The sequence below is a fragment of the Nothoprocta perdicaria genome, unplaced genomic scaffold (genome assembly GCF_003342845.1).
Source record: "Nothoprocta perdicaria isolate Ctin4 unplaced genomic scaffold, notPer1 scaffold_260, whole genome shotgun sequence".
Classification (NCBI taxonomy): domain Eukaryota; kingdom Metazoa; phylum Chordata; class Aves; order Tinamiformes; family Tinamidae; genus Nothoprocta; species Nothoprocta perdicaria.
Genome location: NW_020455489.1, coordinates 804,885 through 825,202, shown reverse-complemented (window position 1 = coordinate 825,202; position 20,318 = coordinate 804,885). Strand labels below are relative to the sequence as shown.

General features: G+C 43.4%; 2 protein-coding genes across 2 annotated transcripts in view; both read right to left on the bottom strand.

The window, feature by feature from the left end:
* Positions 1-4,793, bottom strand: part of LOC112948443 (lipase member M-like) — an 8,308-nt gene extending 3,515 nt beyond the window's left edge. Inside the window, exons 1-5 of the mRNA XM_026040683.1 lie at positions 4,689-4,793; positions 3,336-3,453; positions 2,472-2,670; positions 1,175-1,284; positions 320-465 (exon numbers count right to left, since the gene is read on the bottom strand). Of these exons, the coding sequence (XP_025896468.1) occupies positions 320-465; positions 1,175-1,284; positions 2,472-2,670; positions 3,336-3,453; positions 4,689-4,793 (678 nt within the window). The remainder of the gene's footprint in view (positions 1-319; positions 466-1,174; positions 1,285-2,471; positions 2,671-3,335; positions 3,454-4,688) is intronic.
* An 8,032-nt stretch (positions 4,794-12,825) lies between these two features.
* LOC112948442 (lipase member M-like) lies at positions 12,826-19,899 on the bottom strand. The gene is made up of 9 exons (XM_026040682.1): positions 19,852-19,899; positions 19,404-19,569; positions 16,992-17,190; positions 16,411-16,520; positions 15,861-15,997; positions 15,111-15,254; positions 14,118-14,189; positions 13,423-13,488; positions 12,826-13,059 (listed from the first exon to the last, which is right to left on the bottom strand). The coding sequence occupies exons 1-9, from the start codon at positions 19,885-19,887 to the stop codon at positions 12,826-12,828; spliced, it is 1,164 nt and encodes a 387-aa protein (XP_025896467.1). The 5' UTR covers positions 19,888-19,899.
* Between the last annotated feature and the right edge of the window lie 419 nt (positions 19,900-20,318).

The following is a 20,318-nucleotide window of genomic DNA, read 5'->3' as shown; positions in this document are numbered from 1 at the left end:
TGATTCTACTGTGTCTGTCGAGCTTTGGATTCATTTCCCACTGTCATTGAAGTTAACAATTTCATACGCAGCAATGCCGAGCATTCCAAGGTGGCATGGCCAAGAATCCCGTAAGTACTCCCAGAGAAGGACAGTTTTAAAAACTTGAAAAGACTAGAGAGAGCAGGAATACATAAATTCAACAAAGTGTCTGTGCAGAAACATTCCTGCACCTGAATTTGTACCTAATAAATCAAATAGCTCAGGGATTGTGCCTGGGCGCAATGCCTCTTCCAGCATTCATGTGTTCAGAGGAGCAGAATGCAGTATAATCTCCTACCTTTATTGTCCTGCACTGGGTGTCCAGGAGGAATGGTATTTTCATGATAGGACTTTCGGTGTGCTTAATCGCTGTTACAGGAGCAAGGGCAAAAAATATCTTGATTTTCCGAGCCAGTTCTGGCATGGATGAAAATGCTATGAATGCTGAGAAAACAGAAGAGCAGATTTAACAGAAAAACAGTCTGTGACTGGTTAATCTCTGTTCAGATGCTTTATCTAAATGTTCATCTAGAGCTCTGAATTAGAAATCTGGGATGTGTGACTCTTCCCTCCCTTCTAATGTCAGTGTAGGAGATGTTCAAAGTGAGGCAAGCTCTTTACCTTTATAGTTAGGTGTGGATGATAAAATGCCTTTAATGACTGTCACCAACTCCTGCCATATTAGCGAGAAGAAGACAACAGTACTGTCATCTCCCATTACTTCCAACTAATGGACAGAATGAACATAAAGGTCGTCTTACAACTATGCTGGCCTGGCTTGTGAAAATGTTTCAGCTGGAGGTAAAAACTGGGATCTTCAGCGCAAAACTCCCTTCCTTTTGGTGTGGAGCACTGGCAATTATGTTTTCTAGGCTGAATTATAGTAAAATGATCTAGTGGTAACAGCACCCAGGAGCTTACTAGAAGTGGAGCTGATCAGAAGTCACCAAGAACTTTTCAATTGTTCAGGAACATGCTGGTCCACACAGATTCCTTACGGAAATCATGGATGCAGTGGGACTTGGAAGTCCCATTTTCCAAATTGCAAAAAAGCAATTGCAAAATGCAAGTTTTCAAGAWTGTCCTCATAAAGGGACCTTGAAAAAGGGCATGCTGCAAAGAGGAAGATGATGTACAGTTCCTCCTAACACACCTATAGAGCAGCCCTGTGAATAGCCAACGTAATTTATTTGCTTCTGTCCAGTCTTCTGCAGAACAAAGTCGATCATTGCCGGGAGGTCATACATTGCCATTTCGTGGAAGCTGAAATACAGTAATGGTGCATGAGTCACACGGTAACACTGTAAGACCAAAAACTGTGATTTTTGACTGATTTGCATTAAAAACCTTAATGTCTGAGGCTGTTTTTGCAAAGGAAAATTCTCATTACCACAGGGAACTTTGTGCTTAGTGAAACTAAAAAGCATATAGGGGTATTCTTTCTGCAATGGCCTTGACCCTCCTTGAAACGCCTTAGTTCTCCTCTTAACAGTGTTTAGCTACAGATAAATTGTGCAGACCATGACCAGAAGTTCAGTATCCCATTATGGTTTCAATATACTGAACTCTGAAGAGCCAGAGTTGGCTCCCATCAGGATGCCAAAGTCAGCTCTGCTTCTAGAAGTTGCTATTTCTCAGGAGGGGTTGGAAAGCTAGTTCTTATTAGCTTTTGACCTGATACAGTGAACCACACAGTCTTGCACTAAAACGGGCTGAACTGACCATGCGCCATAGCTGCYTGTCCACATTTCTAGTCATCTCTTTATTTCCCAGTGCACCTATTTTGCTAACCTTTCTACTTCAAGCATATTTATTCGCCTGGGATGGTGCTTGTGATCAGCTCTAGATAGGCAGTGGCGGTTTAAAATCATATCCCTTGTCTCCTTGAACTGTGCTGCTGGGCAGGAGGAGAAGCCCYTTCCTAGATGTTGCCGCGGTGTGTGTCTCAAGAGAGGTGATGTATGGAGCCTGAATAGGAAGGAATAAAGCCCACCAGAGAACTTCTGCTGACGTGGGTGGACCAGGGCCAGGTGCACTCCGTTCAGTACGTGACCCACCCTGCCTGTTTTGAGGGATGTGGTTTCTGTGGCACGTGGCTGGCTTGGGCAAGATGCAGGAGATGGTGATTTTGCACCACTGCTTGCATGGAGCTTGCCAGAAGGTTTGGCCTGGGACGTCCTTGAAGGTCCTGCAATGTCTGCATAGACAGGCAGCAGCACCCTGCGCTCCTGGCAGGGCCGGGCACTTGCTCAGAGATGCTGGCACTATGTCACAAGGCAGGTCTGCACAGGCACCTCCGACATCTGTGGGTGCTCCTCTGTGGGGAGTTTAGGAGGAGGCCACAATGAGGGAATTAGCTATCCTGGCTTGTCTGCCTGAAGGTACCCGCCTCTGTCTAGAGGTTAGTGAGAGGCAGAAAARTTTACTGGCTTTTGTAAGCCTTACTCTACCTGAAATCCCAGAATTCTTCCTGGTCAACTGAAAGGTGCTTGTGTCTCCGGGAGCTGGTGGTCCCACGGCTGTTTCCTAGCCAGACGTCATAGCCAGAGTCTGCTAGGATGAAGCCAAGGCTGTTCCCAGCCAGATTTTCCACCCAGTTGCTGCTTTCTCCAAGTAATCCATGCTGAAGAAACACAACTGGCTTGGGGCCTGAATGTGAAAGAAAGAGCATATGTCATTAAACCTATTTAGAGAAACCCATTTCTCTATTGTAGTCATGCCTCTACACAACCTCAGTCTTACTATGGGAGAATGTACAATCCTCTTATATCTCAGTATCTCCTGTTGAAGAGAAAACCTGGAGAGAGAGGATTAAACRAGAGGTATTAAGAAACCTTTGCTGCAGTTGCTTTGTGGTTGTTCCTCTGTCTCAGACTGCTGGGCAAGACCCATATGGTCACGACAACCATGAGAAAGCTCAAAAGCCCAGCTTTGTCCCTGAAACAGTTAAAATGCAACAGTTATGGAAAAACCACAGCCACAGTTATGGAAAAACAAACAAACTAAAAAGTAAAAAATAAGAAAAAAAMCCAAGGATCTCTCTTACAGATCGTCTTGTACCTTCACAGACTCAAAACCAAGTCATCACTTGTTATCAAAGGTGGTTCCTGTGTTGCAGGCACATTTTCCTGTGCTGGCTGAGAAAGCCTTGACTGTAAATCAGAGAAGTTCCATGGGTTTGGGAGTTTTGTTTTAGCAGGAAACACCCTCCYGGCCTGATAAAGTTAATCCTTTCCCTTGGATACCAGGTGGTGGCTTGATATGCCATGTTTTTTGTTTTTTTTTGCTGGCTTGCTTGTCCAATAGAGTCGTACCTTTGTTCCTAGGACCTTCTCTCCCATGAGGGATTCTGTTCAGTCCCAAGTAATAACCATCACGAGTCAGAACTTTGTATTCCACGCTTGGGTATCCGTGGTAGCAGATCATTTGACTCTGAGAGAAGAAAAATGAAGTTGGGAAACCTTTCATAGTCAAGATGTTTGCTTGATTTAGAGTGCGCTCCTAACCAGCTGGCAGGTCTTTTCAAGTGGCTTGCATGAAATAGAAGTACCTCAGGGAAAATAAAGATCAAGCAATGCAGACTACAAGGGAAAAGGAGTCATTCGCTTTTGAATTCGTGCCAGTGAGCAGCTACTCTAACAGAACTGAACTGGGCAAGGGACCAGAAGGTTACAGGACTCAGCTGTGACAGGTGGCCCATGAATATACAATCTGAAAAAGTATTTCCAAAAATGAAGATTGAAAACAGAAARGTTGCTGGCATCTGATATTGGTAGCAAAACATGTTATATCTTGCTCGGAGACAGTTTACAGAGCGGATAAGATCACACGTTTATGTAATAGCAGAGCTGGGCTGACTGGAAGGGCCTCTCGTGGCAGTAAGAAAACTTCTATAGGATTTGGCAGGACTCCTGCAATTTCACCTAAACTTTATTAACGGCTAAAATCTGACTGATTGAGAAGGTCCAACCTGGTGAAATTGAGATGTGATCCTGCCAACATACAGCTATGCCTGCTTTTTTCATGTGGCTGGCAGGAGAGATCCATGTTGGCAGTTTTACTCAGTCCATCTCAGTACATCTTCAGAGACTTTCAAGACCTTCTTGAGATATCCTAAACCCCAAGCAACCTGCTGTAGCTGCAATGTTGGCCCTACTGTGAGTTGGGGTCGGACTGGAGACCCCAACCAGGGTGCCACCAGACTCACCTTGGCTGTGATTGCGCATTTGTGCTTTGTAAAGCACTGTCTTCACTTCGTTCTTTATAGAATAGCTTTTGGGGTTCATGATGCCTGTCTGAGGTCCTGCCTTACCAAGGGGCAGAGAGAAAAGCGATGAACTGCTTGAACTAGGAAAAGAGCATCCAGAATTTTCTACCCTCAAGGAAGATGTCTGATCAAATATGCTCATGGGATTAGTCCCTCCTCTGACTGACCTACTTATAACTGCACTTCATATTGCTGGGAGGAAGGAGAGTCATTCAGGAAGCAGGACTGGTTAATGAAGGCATGGAGACAATACGACGTTACACGGCTCAACAAAACCAGCACACATGGTGATGACCGTAGCAGCCCAAGCCTCATACCTTCCTTTGCAACACTCTCTCCCCCAGCTACACACCTGCACATTTTCAGACTTAGCACAAAAAGCAAACTTCTCCAGACTTACAGCATTCATGAATGTCTCTGGGTTTGCTTCCTTTTCCTTCCTGATGATGTCCTTGGAGTTCACAGGTGCTTGTATCAAAAGCAGGATTGCAATAAACATCCACATCTTATGTCTGAGTGAAACAGTGTGTTAAGAGCGTTATTAGGAAAGCCCATCCCTTCTTGCTCATGCAGGAGTAAGTTCCTTTTGTATCCAAACACCATAAATTGTAAGCTGGAGGTAGGGAGGAGTTCCCAAATCCAGCCGCAGTTGTAGTCCAGGCAAGGGTCTCTTTAATCCTCTGTACATACTGGATCTGATACTATGCAAGATGCATATTATAATTTTAATGGTAAAATGAAGACAAACAGCTTGGTAATACCAAGCAATCTCAAAGCCCTCTCCACACAGCTGCTTTTCAGCAGGTCATAAGAATACATAAGAACGATATGTAAATGTTTAAACTATGCAGGCAATACTTTTAGGTTGGTGCGGTTATGGTTTTGTCAATACTTATACATTTTTTATTGCATAACCATTGCACTCAAAAATCACAGTTCACACAAGCATTATATGTACTGAGTCTTACAGAGACTTGTAGGAAGGCAGTCTGTTAAGCACATATAGCGAGAAAACATCAGAAAGCTTTTGATCACCTGAGATCTTCCTGTCCTGAGCACAGCTCTATTCATGTATGTGTGCTGAGTACAGCACAATTCATGTATTATTATTATTATTATGTGATTTATAATGCTTAGCCTAGAAGTTAGAGCCTAAGTTCTGCTCAACTGAGTTAGCTGTATTTTTTTTCGCCAGCCAGATGGTTATCTTTCTTCTTCTTCTTCTCTCTGTTTGCTCTCCCATGCCACAAGGCCCCCCTTCTTTCCAAGGAAATAACCCCAAAGTTCAGAGTAACTCAGTCTACAATATTAACAAGAAGCAAATTGCTGAGAAATAGCAGTCAGTGCCTTTTGCATTGCAACTCCAATGCAAATGGAGAGGAGGAGGTCGAGAATACATTACCAGACCGAGCCCAATGTCGTATCTGATCCGGCCAGTGGCACGAATGGCAGTGGCTCTACCAACACCAACGTGTTAAAAAGAGCACGTTGTGTCAGAGCCCTGGTACGTCGGTGGCATGCTAAACCACAGCATGAGACCTCCAATTAAAAGATGTGCATGCTGGTCTTATCTTTGGTAACTTCCTCTGCTTCACCTTGTGGCAATGACTTTCATCCTGGCGTATTGATGGTGCTTTGGAAAGCAGCCAGAGTGTTGCTGCAGTCAGGAATTTCAGCCGTGGAGCTGCACCTTAACCTCATGGTAACTGTCGCCAAAGCCATCAACATATTTGCTTTCTAAAGGGCCATTTCTTAACTCCCAAAGACCTTTGAAAATATCCCCTGAGAGGACAACATTGCTTGCCACTGCTTGTGGCAAGGGCTGCTCTCCCAGCCAGCCCTGAGTCCCTGAAGAACAGGAAGGGAAAGCTGCCTTCATATGTGGTTCTCTGCAGGCTTCACAAGGCATCCTGACAGTGCGAGGTGGAGCASAGCAGAGCTTATATGGTGCCTCTGTTTTGCTGAGCTTGCATGTATCGCACGGAGCAAACGTGCCTGTTCTCCATCCCCATCACGGGATGTGATAACCAGTGCCTTTCTGCAGCTCCTTGGGCGTCACCCAGAAGACCTGGCTTAGCTTACAGCTATCTGGTCCGCTGCTTGATTAAACATTTCCTGCACACACAGGAGCTAGGTTGATTTTGGAGGCTCATACCAGCTCTAGCCCGTGCACGTGGTATGTGAGTTATGAAACACACTCAGCTGTCTGACTTCTACAAAACATGTGTGTCGCAGCTTGTGTTCTCCAAGCTGTAATTTGCTATCAGTGCCGCAACCACCAGCATACAGGGACCACAGGTGTGGGTGCTACTTCTCTATGGGGGATGAGGCCAGAGCCTTCCTAGCTTCGTTAGTTTGCTTTTGTCCCTAGCTTTTTGTCTAGAAACAAGCTGAGATGAACTTTACCTGTTGCTTTTAAAGGAGGGCAATTCCTGTGCACATCTTAAAAGAACTGAAAAAAAGTCCTGTGGCTGAAAAAAAATGGTTTTCAGTGTGTGTTCTCATASTTTACCCTCAAGTTCCTCTCAGCAGCATAGAGATAGACCACTCCTAAGCAGTCTCTAACTGCACTAAGTCAGAGAATCATAGAATCATTATGGTTGGAAAAGACCTTCAAGACAATCGAGTCCAACCATAAGACTTTCAACACCGTGCCTGCTAAACCACGCCCCTAAGTGCCTCATCTACTACGTCCTCCTTCAGTGGACCTGGAAGCAGTCACAGTCTCCAGTTCATGGTTTCTCAGCCAAATGATCTGCCTTGTATCCCTTTTCCAAGTTCTTTGTAATGCCGGATGTGTAACCCATCAGCTACTGGTGATACCAGCCACCACTCATCTCTGGCCATCAGCACCGTGTTGCACTGTGGTCCAAGACCACCATCAAAATATAGGCGGTGAAGCAGGATGGAGTTGGCTTGTCACCGCATCCTCAGAATAGATCTGTGTTATATGGATAAACGTCATCGCAGAGGCTACTAGATATCCAACATCTCTTAAAAGTGGGTTGTAAAGAGAGGTTCCTAGACCTGAATTCAACCATGGGGACTCAAATCTGGGACTGTCACTTCAAGGCWTTTCTCCCACTGTTAGTGAGTCCAGATGGAGTCCAGTGGCTCCATCTGCAGAAGTGGCTTCTTTTACATGACTGTCTTTTTGAAGCAGCCAGACAAGAGCATGCAAGTTTTTAACAGTTCCCCGAATTTTGTCCCAGGAATGCCTCCAAAACAGCACTTACGGAAAACTCCTCAGCATTTCAAAATCTGCTTTCCCCATATGGTCATCTACTCCTCCAGCAACTGTGATGGTTGTGACCTCCAACCTTTGCTGGGCAACCATTTCAGCGTTTTGGAAGGCATCGGAGTTTTCTACAGCATCCTCAGACCGTGGACTTTCATAGCAATGTCAGTGCTGAGCTTATTGTGATATGTAGCCCAGTGTTTATACTGGTGGTCAGAGCAATTGAAAGGAGCAATTGAAAGGTGAGCAATTAGGTGACAAGATCACCTAATTTCTTACCTTCTTGGGCAGTTTATTCAAAAGAAGAAATTAATATGTTAGAGGCTTACTTAGCTTAAATGGACATTTTGACACAGAGGTATCAACGTTAAGGGGGAAAGTGTAATAATGCAGTGATACTTCTTGTGAATATACATYGGACAGAATTACAAAAAAGCACCAGTGATAACCTACAATGTCAGTATCCCATGAAGGCACATAACTACATATTAGGGAGAATATCATAGGTACCTGAAAAATTAAACTATATGACCACACTTATGGCATGATTCTTCAGTGCTGTTGTGGGAACTATTGCAGAAAAAAAAAGCAAGACTGGTTTGAAAGGGAAAGATAATTTATTTAGCTTTTAAGCAAAAGAAACTGTTTGGATTTCTCTCAATGGAAATGACAAACTTATTCTCAGACAGGTCTTGAAGAGCCTTTAGGGATCGAATGTTGTTGTGACGTTATTGTTGATTTAGGCATCTTGTTGACTTCACTCTTCATAAATCTCACGGTTCCAACATTGGTCCCATTGTGGTAACAGGAAAAGAAGTGGCTCATGGAATTTGCTGCATTTCCATGGCTGTCCTGCTTTTCTTAGGTTCAGGTCTCTGCTGATGAGTAATGGGGCACCATGGTACGAGTAGCACGTTCCTCCGCGCTTACCAGTTTGATTGCTATTAATGAAGTCCTTGGCTATGAATGCCATCTTACAAATCGTACTCGGGTGTTATTTTTCCTGTTGTTTTCATGCATATGCAGGTCTCTAGATCATAGGCAATGGATTACAGAACTTCTATCTTCTGCCCAAGCCAAAGGGGAAGAAAGTCACAGCTAAGGAGGTGCTTAACCAGCCCTAATCTGATCTTTGCAGCCTGACTAGGGAAAGAGAGTATCATCCTGATATTAGGAATAAGGGAATATCAACTCTTGTGTAATCCCTGCCAGCCAAATATGATTTTCTTTGCAGCAACCTGAGGGAGCCTTGCCCAAGTAAAGAACCTGATAAAGAAACTTGTGCTGAACTGGTTACACCTCTCCCAGTTTAAAGCCCCTCAGCTGGGCTAGGATATCTCCAGCATCTCTGATTACACATTTAGTAGGAATTTACTCACAGCAGAGTTGCACAGTCAAGCTTGATGAAAGAGTGAATTATTTTTACAACATCTTGCTAGATTTATTCACGTAATCATTTTATACACAGTAGTAAAACTGAGCCAAGCAAATTATAAATATTTCCTAATATGTTGATTGAGAAGTAGGTGAGGTGTGGTAACCAATGGTTTATCTCAGCAATTCCGTCTCCTAGGTCTTCATTCAGATGGTCCCAGAACAATCCTAAACTTATTGTGCTTGTCCTATGAAATTTATCGAAAAAAAGTAGTTCCCATAATAGGTTTTTAGGGTTTTTTTTTTTTTTTTAAAAAAAGGTTTGCTCTGTTCAGACTTGGGCTGCTGGGCTGGCTCCAGCATACTTTCTCTATAAGTAAACACTTATATTAATCAAATGTGTTGTTGTATTTTTCTTGGTCCCTCCTCCCCCCCTTATTTTTTTTTCTTGAAAGAGGATTTGGAAATAACTTAGGAACTAGCACAGAGATTATCGTAGTTACTAAAATAAGAAACCTACATGTCACTAATTCAGTAAAATTCAGGATTTACTCAGTAATTCCAGGGTGTTGGAAACTTTCATCATACTTACTGTTACGGATAAAAAAAAAAAAAAAAAAAAAGGCAGTATATCATCTGACGTAACGTAACCTTATCCTAGATTAACCCTAGCACAAATCAGATTGTAAATAATAACGTAGACTAGTCAGTTGCTTAAAGCAGATGCCAAAGCAATCTCAGAGTTCCTTAAAAGAATACAATTTTATTTTATACGTATTCCTTTGCATAGTCTCCATATAGCAAAGAAACCACAGAAGAATTGCTCACCACGTCTCTTGGGCAGAGACAGCACTGTAAACCTGTTTGTTTCATAAGAAAAACCACGTTTTCTGTGTGTGCGCTATGTTTTTGTCCAGCAAACATAGCGCAGTTGCTGTATTTTGAATGGAATGTGGCACTTTGAAGCCCTTCTTGCCTTGCACACCATAGGCATGSAGATCATGAGCTGTCCTGCGTGTGCACATCTGCAGGAGGTTAAGTAAGTGACAGGATGAACAATACCCTGCACCCATGCATGGATATGAAGGGTTATGGATGGAGCATACAAAGAAAGAAYTGATCTGCCATAAGAACATCCGTGGGGGTGGGGATGGCCAGGATGCTGGGTTGTGAGGTCTAAGGGTGGGAGATGAAGCTGACCCAGACCTTGGTCTGCAGGCTGATRTCCCAGCCCAGTCTTGGCCCACCTTCGGCTCAACTGAAGAGCCTGATTCTTGGCCTGGGGCTGCCCCAGCCTGCCCTGCTCCCTTGCTGTGGCAATGGGACAGGCTGTGCCAGCATGGAAAGGGCCCTCAGCTCCARGCCTCGCTGCTAGACATCGGCTCTGACATCCTTGTTCTACCAAGAGAAAGCTCAGGTCCCAAAGTGACAGACTTCRCACCGTGAAGGACTCTAGTTCTTGCTATGGGCCATCTCTTAGCCTGGATGCTTTAGGGGACCAGCAGCACCTCGCTTCTTTACCCAAGGATTGGGGAAGCAGAGCGGTACAAATATAGTCACCTTGATCTCTCCCAGGAGGATAAAGGTGGGCATCCACTTCCACCAGAGAGGTGTTTCATGGAAGATGCATCAATCTCACAGGAGTGTCATCAGCTGCATGCAAGGCTTCAGGTTTTAGGTTTAACCCGCTTAAGTCCTCTTAAATCTTCCTTAGTGAAGATCCTAAGTTGTTTACGGGTCTTAGACTTGCGTGAGTTGTGGGCTCGGCATTATGTAACTACACAACAAGTGACTTGGTTGACTTGGTGGCTTAATGTTGCATATAAATCACCACTATTGACCATCAAAGGTTAATTAATATCTAAAAGTTTGGCAACCTCCTCCCTGGGTAACTCCATTTCTTTACTTACTGAGGCTACATGACCTGAGACCCAAGAACACTATGATATTTATGCTATAAGCACACGGATTATTTACCGTGCTCTTTCCTTTCGAAATGCAGCAGTTAAAACATCATTGATCCTCTAAAATGAAATGCAAAACTGGACTATCTAATGAATCTGTTCCAGGAAAAACACAGTGCTCCCAAAACCTGATTTGGAAAGAACTTCACTAAACCTATCAGCCGTGAAATGAATTAAAACAAGGTGATACAAACAATACAGCAAAGAAGCGCAGAAATGTCAAAAACATTATAGATTGAAGGGGAAGAAAATAACAGAAACGCTATTTTTATTATAACCTTTCAGAAGGTAAAAAGTTAGTAATTCTAAGAAAACAGAACAGAACAAAACAGACTTTTTGGCTTTTTGCAGCCTATTGGGGAAAAGTTTTGCAAAGCTGCAGATGTTTACTTGCAGAGRTATGAGAGTCTTCTTGCATTTGCATTGACACTCATAGCATGAAGGCAATGCAATGCTGAAGAAATGTTGTTGTTGTGTGAGCCTGGCAGTAAGCAGTTAATCACATTGATGTCATTGCAAAGATACCAACTGAGGTACCTAATCACCCTATTTCCATGTAGATCAAACCTAACCTATAGCCTAAATTGTATACCCAATGATTACCTAATCCAAGCTGATTTTCTTCTTTGGTCAATGCTTGCTGTAAGGAAAACAGTGCCTTTTACAACATGTACTCCTCGGTGGTTTCCTTTAACTCAAATACTGCTTATTTCTGTCCCTCCAACATGGATGTGTCCCCAAAGCTCCCCCCTCTATCTTGAAACACCTGGATCATGTTGTGAAGACCCTCAGCTTGGTTTTCAGAAGATCTTGGCAGAACCATTGTGGTGGGCATTTGCCACCATTCTGTGCAGTGTGTAGAGTGTTGGGCAAASAGCTGAAGATCTGTGCTGAAAATCACCACATTTCTCAAGAGGGTTAAAGCCTTACAGGCAGACAGAGGTCAGCAGATCTTATTTTATTTTATCTTTATTTGTACGTTTCCATGGAAGGAGGGCCTTATCCTTTGCCCTGCTCCTGAACATATTTTTAGAATGAAGTTATGCAAATAGGCAAAKTCATAATTCCTCTCCTGGTCAATACATTACTACGAAGCATAGTGCAAAGCTGAAAATAGACTTCTTCCTGGCTTCCACCAGACTCTCCTCTCTCACGGATATAGAAAACAAAAGCTTTTCCTGAAATTCAGCCATAGGTGACTTTCTGGGTTGGTGCCTTGGGAATATTTTTAAGTATTTTAAGAATACTTAAAATGGTGAAAAAAAAAAAAATGTTTCTTAGTAGAAACTACTGAAAAATGTGTGTGTATGAGCAGGTATTATGTGTGTCAACACACGTTTACAGAAAAGATGTTAGCCTGCATTAGCAAAGTTTTCATGGCAAAATGCCTGCTCTTCTTATTTTTTTTGGACAGAAGGTCTCCAGCTACTTCAAACCACAAATGAAAATAATAAACTTAAGATTCTTGCATTTCTTGATGTAGAAGAGTCACAAAATAAAGCTGCACTGGCAGGACTCATCACGTGGAGCAGGACCTTGTGGTCTTGTCTGAGCATACCTATTCTCATCACAGCATCCAGGATGGAGCTGAGCTACCATCCCAGCATTGCAGTTGGAAACTGAGGCATAGGGAGGCCAGGCCAACCACAGYGACCAGGTGCCCAACTCCACTGAGATCACTTGTCTGTGGACATCCACATGTGTGAGGTTCCTGGGAATTCCAGGGCCATGCCAGCCTTTCCCAGGGACTCCCATTATTTAATACAAAGCCTATATGATTTCCGAATCAGTGGATTGGGCTGGTTAATCTAGTTGCCAGAGTATTATAAATATAAACCAAGTGTAGAAGTTTAATGAACTTTTTTCTCTCTCTTTTTTTTTCTCACTATTTTAAAACAAAACAAAAAAATGAAGCCCTGAAGAGAAATGAGAACTCAACAGTTATTGCCACTATCCCAACTCTAGAGGTTCTTCTCCATCAGTTGAAGAATTTCTCCATATACTTCTTCATATGCTTTYGCACCCCAGAGGAAATCAAAGTGGACAAATTCAGGAATATACTTTTTGTATGCCACATTGGTTATGCGTGGCAATGTTATATTAACGTCTTCGGGGGCTGAAATCCAGTCCTTGCCACCATACCATGCAGCAAGAGGTGCTTTCATGTTTTCCAGCTCATAAAAGGGAGGAGATGTCTGGAAGACAAATAACATAGCTTGGAAAGKGAACGGCTAGAAAATCCTCTGCAAGCCTCTGCAAACACACAAAAAATACTGCATTGCTGGATTGCTACTGGAATTTCTTGTCTATCCAGAGAGACAACATAGAGAATATCACTGGAGATCCTGACTATGCCTTGGACTTCCACAGTTCTCATCAGAGTCAAAAAGTTAGCACCGAAAAACATCGTAAAGCTCTTCTTTATAAGAAAGGTATAAATTTGACTAAACAAGGTTATTTCCATAAACCCCGGACTAGCCAGTCTGAGTTCTTGGAATATTTTCACTGTCTTTTTCTCTCTTTTCTTCTAAAACTGACAAATAAACAGTTTCTCTTACCTGGTTATAATGGAGCATGTTGTCCTTGCCGTAATCGTAATATTTGAATTCCCCTGTTAGATAGAGCTGGAAAATAGAGAGATGTTTATTTTCTATGTACAACAGGGAATGTTAAAAGAAGATTTAAGAATGATAAGAGCAGACTAGAAAGGGTGGACATCTGCCGTATGCTTGTGTGTTTTGAAAGATCTGAATGAAAAACAAATTCTGATTGTTTAATCTATTCCATTCAGAGCAAAAAAAAAAAAAAAAAATTAAAAAGAGCAGATTTAGAGTGCTAGTTGATGCCTTAGACATTATATTTCCTTAGATATTATATGAAAAGAAGAATATGAATCAATGCATGTTTTCACTGATTAGCTATTTCACTTAGTACTTACTGATAATGACTCTATTGACCCTCAGTCTTACTCTTACATCTCGCATCGGTCTATATTTAATCATTTGCTTCCAGCTCTGGCACCTACCAGCTCAAAACACTCTGGCTCATCTTTTGCTGAATGCTTTGATCAAAAGAGTTGCATCTGCATCACCATTTCATGTAAGATTTCCCCCTTCTGTGTAATCTAACTGTGTAGGGAAAGTAGTGCAAGAATTATACTTAAGTATTGAGATACTTAAATATCTCAGTATATGTTCTCCCAGAACATGGGCCTAGGTTGCATGTCGTCTTATTCTGCAGCAGGAAATATTACCTGGCGCCAATGYAGCATGTTTTTCAAGGATGTCGAATCCGGGTAGCGGGACAGATAGACGTCTATGCGGCTCTGCAAGAACACGTTGGAGAGATTTATTCTCTGCATGGAGGAGAATACCCTCTGAACTAAATTTGATCCATCTCCGTAGCCCAAAAAATGGATGTTTTGATCACAAAGGCTGGCTGGATCTTTGATCCGTGCAAACTATTTCACCTTAGCTCTCTGAAGGCATCACTCAGCTGCACTCCATTTGAAGACACTTTGCAAATAGCAGCAAAAAGGGTGCCACAGAGCTCCCTTCAGTAAGCCCAGCAATTCTCATGAGATACAGGGTCATGATAGTAGAAGATAATATTTTTCAGCTCAAAGGAGAACTTGTTATTTTGAGCTCAGGGTCATTTTGCGAAGCCAACGTGCAGCATATTGCGACAGCTCACACATCATTGCTAACACATCCCATTCTTGAAAGACTAAATAACAACATCAACGCTTGTCTTCAAAAACAGTGGCCCAGCTCTGCMTGGGCCCAGGCTTGGCCAAGTTACTGTTGTTTGGTGCTCTCAATGGATATGTCACCAGTTTTACTTGCAAAAGCTGTCTCTCAGAGGATCCAGCCCTTGATATTCCAATTGGACCTGAAGAAAAGCTCCTTCCCCATATGACTTCTGCCATCCAAGACAGGCCTCAGGTTGTGGGGCATCTCCAAGCTTGAAGATTGCCCAGACTTGYCTGGGTAGACTCCTGGGTGACCTTAGCTGCAAGCTTGACCCTGCTTGAGTTGGACCAGAACCCCCTACTCAGGCRTGTCTCCAGTCTGAATTATTCTATGACGTTGTGTTCAGTGCAGTGGAGCACAGAGAAAGGCTTATATTTGTGGTTAAATGATTTTTAAAGAATACTTATTTCTTTTTTGAAGTTAGCTGCATGTCCATATTAGAGTTAAGCAACGCAAAACTAGGTCACTTAAGAAGGAATCTAGAGTGTACATACCACGTTTAAGTTGTTGGTAAACCCACCAGGCAAGTAAAGGACCAAGGAGCAAAAGCTCTTAAAGATTGAATAGCCACACAGTCGAGAAGTCACCTGCTGCAGTATCTCACCATTATCGAAGACCACTGTGCGTCCTAAAATGAGCTGTGAAGTTCAAAGACACTTTATCAGTGACACAGTTCCATCCCTGCTGTGTGCCTTCCCATAGTTTTGCCATGCATCATAATTCTGTCTTTTCTGACTTTTCAGAAATGATTAGGACCCTGAAAGAGGATCGTTTCTCCTTAAAGCTGAAGGATCCTGAACTAATGTCTAGAAATAGCTCTTTGGCCAGTGCTGGAAAGCAAGAGGTTACACATGGTTTAAAGCATCATAGTTCCAAAACTATAGGTACAAAGGTGACCTTTTCAGAACAAAGGAGCTCAAAGCAAATGGGAATACAAAGGGCAAAGTGACATGTAAATACTGTGCATCTCAAGTGCTGAGACTTTCACATTCCCACCTTAGTCCATTTGTCTCATCAGCTTCTGCAAAYCCTTTCTTCCTGCTGAGGCTTTTCTGAAGTGCTAACTCAAGAACTGACTGCCAGTGGGGGCTTTCAGACCCTTCTGCTTTCTTCTTCCCAAAAGACATTGCTGGCAATAAAGTATAATGACGTTCTTCATTCGCCTTCACTTCTAACCTCCAAGACCTTTCCTGTCTGACTTTGTACCGAAAGAGCAAAGCCAGCGAATGTCTGATAAGACTCACCTTAATCAATGCCTCAGGAAGATCAAACACTTTCACTAAGGGCGACTTCATGTTTGAGTTTGTTGTAATGGGAGCCAATGCAAAGAACATCTTGATTTTGCGATCCAGCTCGGGAATGGAGGAAAATGCAATGAAACCTGCAAGAGTGGGAGGGAGTGAGACCTTGCCCTGTTGTTTCTGCAGGGGTTACTGACTCCTAGATGTGTGTGCTGGCTGGAAGTACTCCTGGAGGCTGTCACGCTTTGCCAGTGTTACAGCTGGTTGGTGACGTGACCTGAAGCTCATCTCAGTTCCCACCTTGATAATTCACTCCAGCTGCAGCTCCCATGATGGATTATATCAGAAACCTTTTGCTGCAATTACTTTTAAGTTGTCCTCATCAAGACTGCCTTGTTAATACAAATCAGGATTTTTACCTACTCTTCTCCCCTCATAGTTAKGATGTGCTGCAGTTTATCTCCATCTTCTACACTTTTAGGGAAAATACCCACCATCCATGAGGTGCACAGCTCACGTAACTCTGCCAGTGCCCTGATCTCCACGTAAATACCTGTGGTGGTGCCTTGAGAGTAAGCCACATAGTATAATTGCTCCTGTCCCGTTTTCTGCAGAATGTAGTTGATTGTTGCTGGAAGGTCATACATAGCCATTTCATGAAAACTGCAAGGAAGAGGAGCACAAAACAACATCAGTGTTGCTGGCCTTGGATGCTGGGAACACCAGGAGCTACGTGCAAATCATGTAGCTGAGTCTTCCCAACAGCTTGACCCATGCTTCACATCCCTGGTTTGCCAAATCAATTTGTTATATGTCTTAGAAGATTTTTGTGTTTGCACATGGAAGTACTTCTGTGCAGGACTTCTGGAGGCTAGGTGAGCACCTTTTCCACACGAATCTCTATTCTGCTTGCAGGAAAAGGTAAAGTTCTTGTCCATGCAGTTCCATTGCATTAGGAAAAGAATATTTGGGGAGTTAGCACATAGGGACACCCATACCTTGTCATGGTAGTGCAAACATAYGCCCATTGGTAGATCCCAGAACTCCATCGGTGGAGCTCCAGCCTATGCACTTACAACCTTATGAACAAAACAGGCAGATCTGCCATCACTCCTGCAGCTTCCTTGAAAATACCTGTAGGCAGAATATTCCTCCTGGTAAAAAGCAAACTCCTTGTGCTTTCTTGACCAGCTGTTCCCTCTGCTGTTTCCTATCCAGACATCATAGCCCGCGTCCGCGAGGATGAAGCCAAGGCTGCTGTTGGGCAAGTTAGTAACCCAGTTGCTTCCCTCCAACACCAGGCCGTGCTGCAGGAGCACTGCAGGCTTTGGAGCTGAAGAAAGAAGAAGAAATGGGTCATTTCCTCTCCCAGCTAAAACAATGGAGCATTCACACTTCAGATATCACTTCGGCAGCACTCTAAAGGGGTATATACAGCCATATAGCCTACTTTTCCCAAGAAGTGGTTTTTTTTTTTGATGAAAGAGTAGGCTGTTTGGGCATCCCAGGGTAGAGAAAAATCATATGCTGGAGCTGATAAAATGGGACTCCAAACTCAATGGAGCATGGTGACTCATGCTCACAGGAAAGCAACTGTGCCCCTTGACTGCCTGAATATTGAGTGTGCCTTCTCCACGGAAACTGCTTTCCTTTGACTGGTCTTCTTCTGAGCTAGGTCCTCTTCGGTCTGACCAAGAGATGCTCAACAGACAACACAATCCAGGCTCCCGTCCCTCATACGTGTTTCTTTCATGGCATAACAAATACCCTCCTGCTCCTTTGAGAGAGATGCAGATCCCAGGGTGGTCAAGAAAAACTCTTCCACCCAGTTCTGCCCACTTCAGGACATAGGAACAAATCCTCAGGAGAAAGCGAAGACCTTTTCTACAAAAGCCCCAAACTCCTGGCACGTCATTGATTGCTGGTTAGTTTGATCAGTGGACTGGAAGAGGGAGTGGAGAAAGATTTAGATGGGAAAGGTCCCTTTGAGGTCTATACTCCAGTCGCATACTCAAAACAGATATAGATTCCTAGTTACAGTAGGGTCATACTAAAGATATTAGAATTTATACACTGGAACTACAATGAATGGTTGCAGCATTAAAAAGTTGGATTTAAAATGACTTTAAAAGAAGTCCTTTTTTTCCCCCTGCTTTTCCTTTATTTTCTCTGTTTTGTTGTTTCTTAGACTTCAGCTTAATAATTACATTTTCACCCTGGAGAGCTAAAAACAAAAAAGTAACCTAAACAGAGATCTGACCTATTATACTTATTGATCACATTCATATTTCACATTTCACAGGATTGTGAGGTCCTGCCAAGTATGCATCATCCTCTCCACTTTGAAATAGTGATTCCATTCAAGAGTCAAAAGCAGCAGAAATAGTGAAATAACATTAGATTTGGCAGGCGTTTTATATTTACTAATAAATGGCTCTTGGCTGCTCCACCAGGAATTCCCTATGGATGCATAGGACCGTATGTCATGGGTTTAGCTATCTTTGGATGGGTATAAAATTTGGGGTGAGATTTCTCTATGTTCATTTCCCCTATCTTTTTCCTCTTGTAAATAATATCCTCTTAGAACAACAAAGCTGGTATCGTGGGTACATGCATTTCTTCTGACTCAGGCTAATCCAACAGGGAAGAATGTCTCCTTGTGTACCCAGCCTTCCACAGGTCTCTGAATCACAGAATCACAGAAAGGCTGAGGTTGGAAGAGACCTCTAGAGATCATCTAGTCCAACCTCCTGCTCCAGCAGGGACACCTAGAACACACGGCACAGGGTGGCATCCAGGAAGGTTTTGAAGACCTCCGGAGAAGGAGAACCCACAACCTCCCTGGGCAGCCTGTGACAGGGCTCTGTCACCCTCACAGGAAAGAGGTTCTTTCTCACATGGAGATGGAACTGCCTGTGTTTCAAATATGCGTTGCCGCTTGTCCTATCACTGGCCACCACCGAGAAGAGTTTGGCCCCATCCTCCCTACATTCACCTCTCAGGTATTTATACCTATTGATCAGATCTCCTCTCAGTCTTCTCTTCTCCAGGCTAAACAGGCCCAGCTCACTTAGTCTTTCCTCATACAATAGATGCTYCATTCTCTTCATCATCTTCATCGCTCTGCTCTGGACCCTCTCTAGAAGTTCCACATCCCTCTTGTACTGGGGAGCCCAGAACTGCACCCAACACTCCAGGTGCAGCCTCATCAGAGATGAGTAGAGGGGCAGGATCACTTCCCCAGCCCTGCTGGCAACACTCCTCCTGATGCAGCCAGGATCCCATTGGCCTTCTTGGCCAGGAGGACACTACTCATTCATGGTTGACTTCTTGTCAATCAGGACTCCCAGATCACTCTCCGCAGAGCTACTCTCCAGCAGGTCAACCCCTAATCTGTACTGATGCCTGGTGTTATTCCTCCCMAGGTGYAGGACTCCACACTTGTCCTTGTATCCCCCAACAAGGCAGTGCTGCCAATGGCCTGTCCTTGCCAATCAAAAACTTTCAGGGGTTCTGGGACCAAGCAGATTTTCTTCTAGTACTTACTGGTGCAGAACATGCTGGAGCCTTGTGACTCTGCCTCATGCGAAGTAGCTGCACTTGCCAAGTCGTCTTTGCCATGAGGAATTCTCTGCATGATAAGGTAATAGCCATCATCCGTCATGACTTCGTGTTCCTCGTAGGGGTACCCATGGTAGCGAACAATATCACCCTGAAGGGAGGGAAATAAAAAGAGTTGGCTAAGTTACTGGGTTGGTGGGGCCTCTCCATCCTGGGGGCTTTCKGTGTTCAGTTGGACCGAGCCACAGCCATCCTTGGTAAGGATAAATGTATGGAGACCATGAGTTTTGGCCAGGCTGGTCAAAAAGAAGGGTAATGTTGATATACCGATATATAACATAGCAATATAAATGACCTGTGTGCCAAAGTTTTGAACTTTTTGGAGTGGATGAGAGGATCACACAGCAACAAATGGAGAGAAAATGCAACTTACCACATCCATGAGTGCCTCGGGGCTTGCCTCTGTCATTCCAATCAGTCCCTCTGACTTTTCAGTACTGCACATTAAATAAGCGATGGYGACTAACAGCCACTTCATGGTTCTCTGCAAAACATGTTAGCAGGGTGAGCATCAATAGACATTGACTTTACTAACACAGAACTTGGGGATTACGTGTGTTGCATTTGACATGCACCATGCTTTTATTAATATGTTACCCTGACCACATGATCAGTGCAATAATTTTAAATCTGAAATCTTGCATTTTTTTTCTAATAGCTCATTTTACAAAGTGCTACGCTCCATTACATTTTAACAATGCATTCGCCATCATACTCAGAAAAAATAAGTTATGTGCATGTATACATATACACCCTTTCCAATACCTTCACCAATACATACATCAAGACATTCCACCAACCTGTGCACATTTGATCTCTGAGGATGTGATCATAGATTAT